Raw genomic sequence first — 2,500 nt, 5'->3', positions numbered from 1 at the left:
AAGACCTTGAAAGACTGCACATTTGCTTTGACAATGATCGCATACAGTGCATGTACAAGATAATATTAAATATGGATTATCTGTGATAACGATGATCGTGATAATGATGATGATGTCATGGCGAGGAAGGGACGACTAGAACAGCAATAATGACAATAGAGAAGACGATAAGTCCGTATGATGATGATAATTGCGACGATGGAGATAATGATGATGGATATGGATGATAATAGTCATGACAATGATAAAAGTAAATCAGAGAATCTCTCGGCCTGGCTTCAGTATATATATATGGGAAAAATCAAACGTACGACACTGAATAACTGGCCCAAGGGAAAACTTGATTTCTCTTTCCAAGAATGTCATTGATACCCCTGGTTTTCTTGTGGGCCGATCATTACCTGGTTTGTTACACACTGAAGATACAAGACGAAATTATAAAGCACATAAGCATTTACGTAATAGTACGATAATGTAGTGTTTCCTTAAGTTCTAGTTCATCAAAGTCCGCTCTCAAGTCATGCTATTTTTTGCTCCCGTGTTTTGAAAATCTTTTTCTTCTCAGTCTCAGGCAGAAAATTTTCTTCCCTTGACGATTTAACAGCTGAAGCATGGAAGAGTCGTCACGAAACTCAAAAAGTCCGCTCTGTTTGCAACGAAGGTCGTCGGTCATTATTTTGCGGGTAACATTGCAGTGACTGACCCTCTGACGCCGGTTTTAACATTGCTGTTCGCTTAGAGACACGTAGAATATTTTTGTTGTTAGATGGCAAGTTACCAAAAGGAACCAATATGGAGGACGCACCATCGTGAAAAAAGAATCCAAGTATATAATAATTTGGGTGGTGGCACAAACCTTCGTGAGATTTTTAATTCCAGAATCGTCCTTGTCATCTGGTTCGATCTGGATCGCAAACCATCCGCTCTCGAGTTCAGTTTGCATGAAAGCAAAGTTGGAATATACAGCGAAAGGGACATCTTGAGCGTAAGCACCCGTAGCCGAAAATTTTTCCGTCGCTCCACATTCCAGAGCAATCCAGGAGTTTGGATCAGCGTTTGTTTTGTCTGGCTTACTGGGCTGAAAGACTGCAAAAAAAATAAGTAAATTAATCTACTTACTAATGACAACGTGATTTAGGCAGCACACGCTGTTACGTGTCTTTGGTCGTGACGGAGTCCGTCAGTTGCAATAAAGAGGTTGCTTATTTGATTCGAGAATGGCTTCCATTCCAGATCGAGATCATTCCAGCGTCATATACTTTCTTCATCTTTGAATTCGCTAATGCTCCAACCCTTTCTTTCGTTGGTAGTGCGGCCCAGTGGTTAGGACGCTTGCCTTTAGATCCGGAGCGGTTTCCGGGTTCAAGACTCCTTCTGACCACTCGTTGAATTTATTCGTGGGTCATCCCTGGTTCAACTTCTCGGCCGCACTTATAAATAGCCAACTGGTTTGCCTCCTTTCAGTTGGGATTCTTAACACTTGTTGTTGTTGTGTTCTGTCGTTTTGTTGAACGTGGTCAATTAAGTATGTATGTATATATGTATCAACTCGTACGTTTGATAAAACCCAATTTTCGTGTTACATCACTTTTTTCAACATCTCATTAGTGCTTCGTCTGTCTAGAATTGAAGTCCAGCGGATAAAATCATACGGGAATTACGTTCATGTCTTTCATCGTTTTTATCTTTCTACAGTGTATTCTGTCAAAACATCAGGACGAACATGCTGATGCTGCAAACCGCTGACCTTAATCTCTCTGCTATGGGTGTTTCCTTTTGTTCCAAGAACCAGATGTGGTTGCAGTTAAAGTGAGCGAAAAACAACTAAGAATTATCCTAACCATGCAGGTTCCGGTTTACCTGAACACCCATCAGCCTTAGTGGGGCAATCTTTTTTCTCTTCTAACAGCCCCACGCAATCGTCACCACCATTTGCCGGAGGAGGATTGGTACAGCTTCGGGTTCTGGACGTAAAGCCTTGTAAACAGTAGGTAGGCTCTGAGCATGCGCTCCAGGAAGACCATGCAGTAAATCCGCCATCAATAGCCCCTGTTGGAAAGAGAATTGCGTTACACTGCTTGCATTTTTTATCTGATTACGTAATCGAAGGTGCGCCACAAACTGATTGACGTTGTATATCCAAACTGTCATTCGCACAACGGAATCTTGTAATGCCTCACCGGGTCGGTCTAGAGAAACCTGTTAAGTACCAATCTCCAATCGTGGAAAAAAAATAGTTGAGACACTTTTTACTTCCTTCTCAGACCACATCTAAACAAAATATTTCAATTAAGTTAAGTTACGTGTTGCAGATCCCCCCCTTTACCTTTCTTCAAGGTAGAATTAATACAGGGTGCTTTACTCAATTTAGTACGTCTACAGTAGTACGAAATGGAGCATGCAGTTAACAATGCGCAAATAAATTGTTTTCCAGTTAGACCATGCCAAATTTGGATCCGAAGATTCATCGAAAGACCACTCTTGAGAGATTTCATTTCGA

At 41.3% G+C, this 2,500-nt stretch overlaps 1 protein-coding gene across 1 annotated transcript in view; it reads right to left on the bottom strand.

Moving 5' to 3' along the window:
• Nucleotides 1–2,500, bottom strand: part of LOC138019387 (uncharacterized) — a 100,010-nt gene that overhangs the window by 85,737 nt on the left and 11,773 nt on the right. The window contains exons 6-7 of the mRNA XM_068866158.1: nt 1,861–2,049; nt 857–1,086 (exon numbers count right to left, since the gene is read on the bottom strand). Coding sequence (XP_068722259.1) covers nt 857–1,086; nt 1,861–2,049 — 419 coding nt within the window. The remainder of the gene's footprint in view (nt 1–856; nt 1,087–1,860; nt 2,050–2,500) is intronic.

This window comes from Montipora capricornis, chromosome 10 (assembly GCF_036669925.1).
Source record: "Montipora capricornis isolate CH-2021 chromosome 10, ASM3666992v2, whole genome shotgun sequence".
NCBI lineage: Eukaryota > Metazoa > Cnidaria > Anthozoa > Scleractinia > Acroporidae > Montipora > Montipora capricornis.
This window is presented reverse-complemented; position numbering and strand designations above follow the sequence as displayed.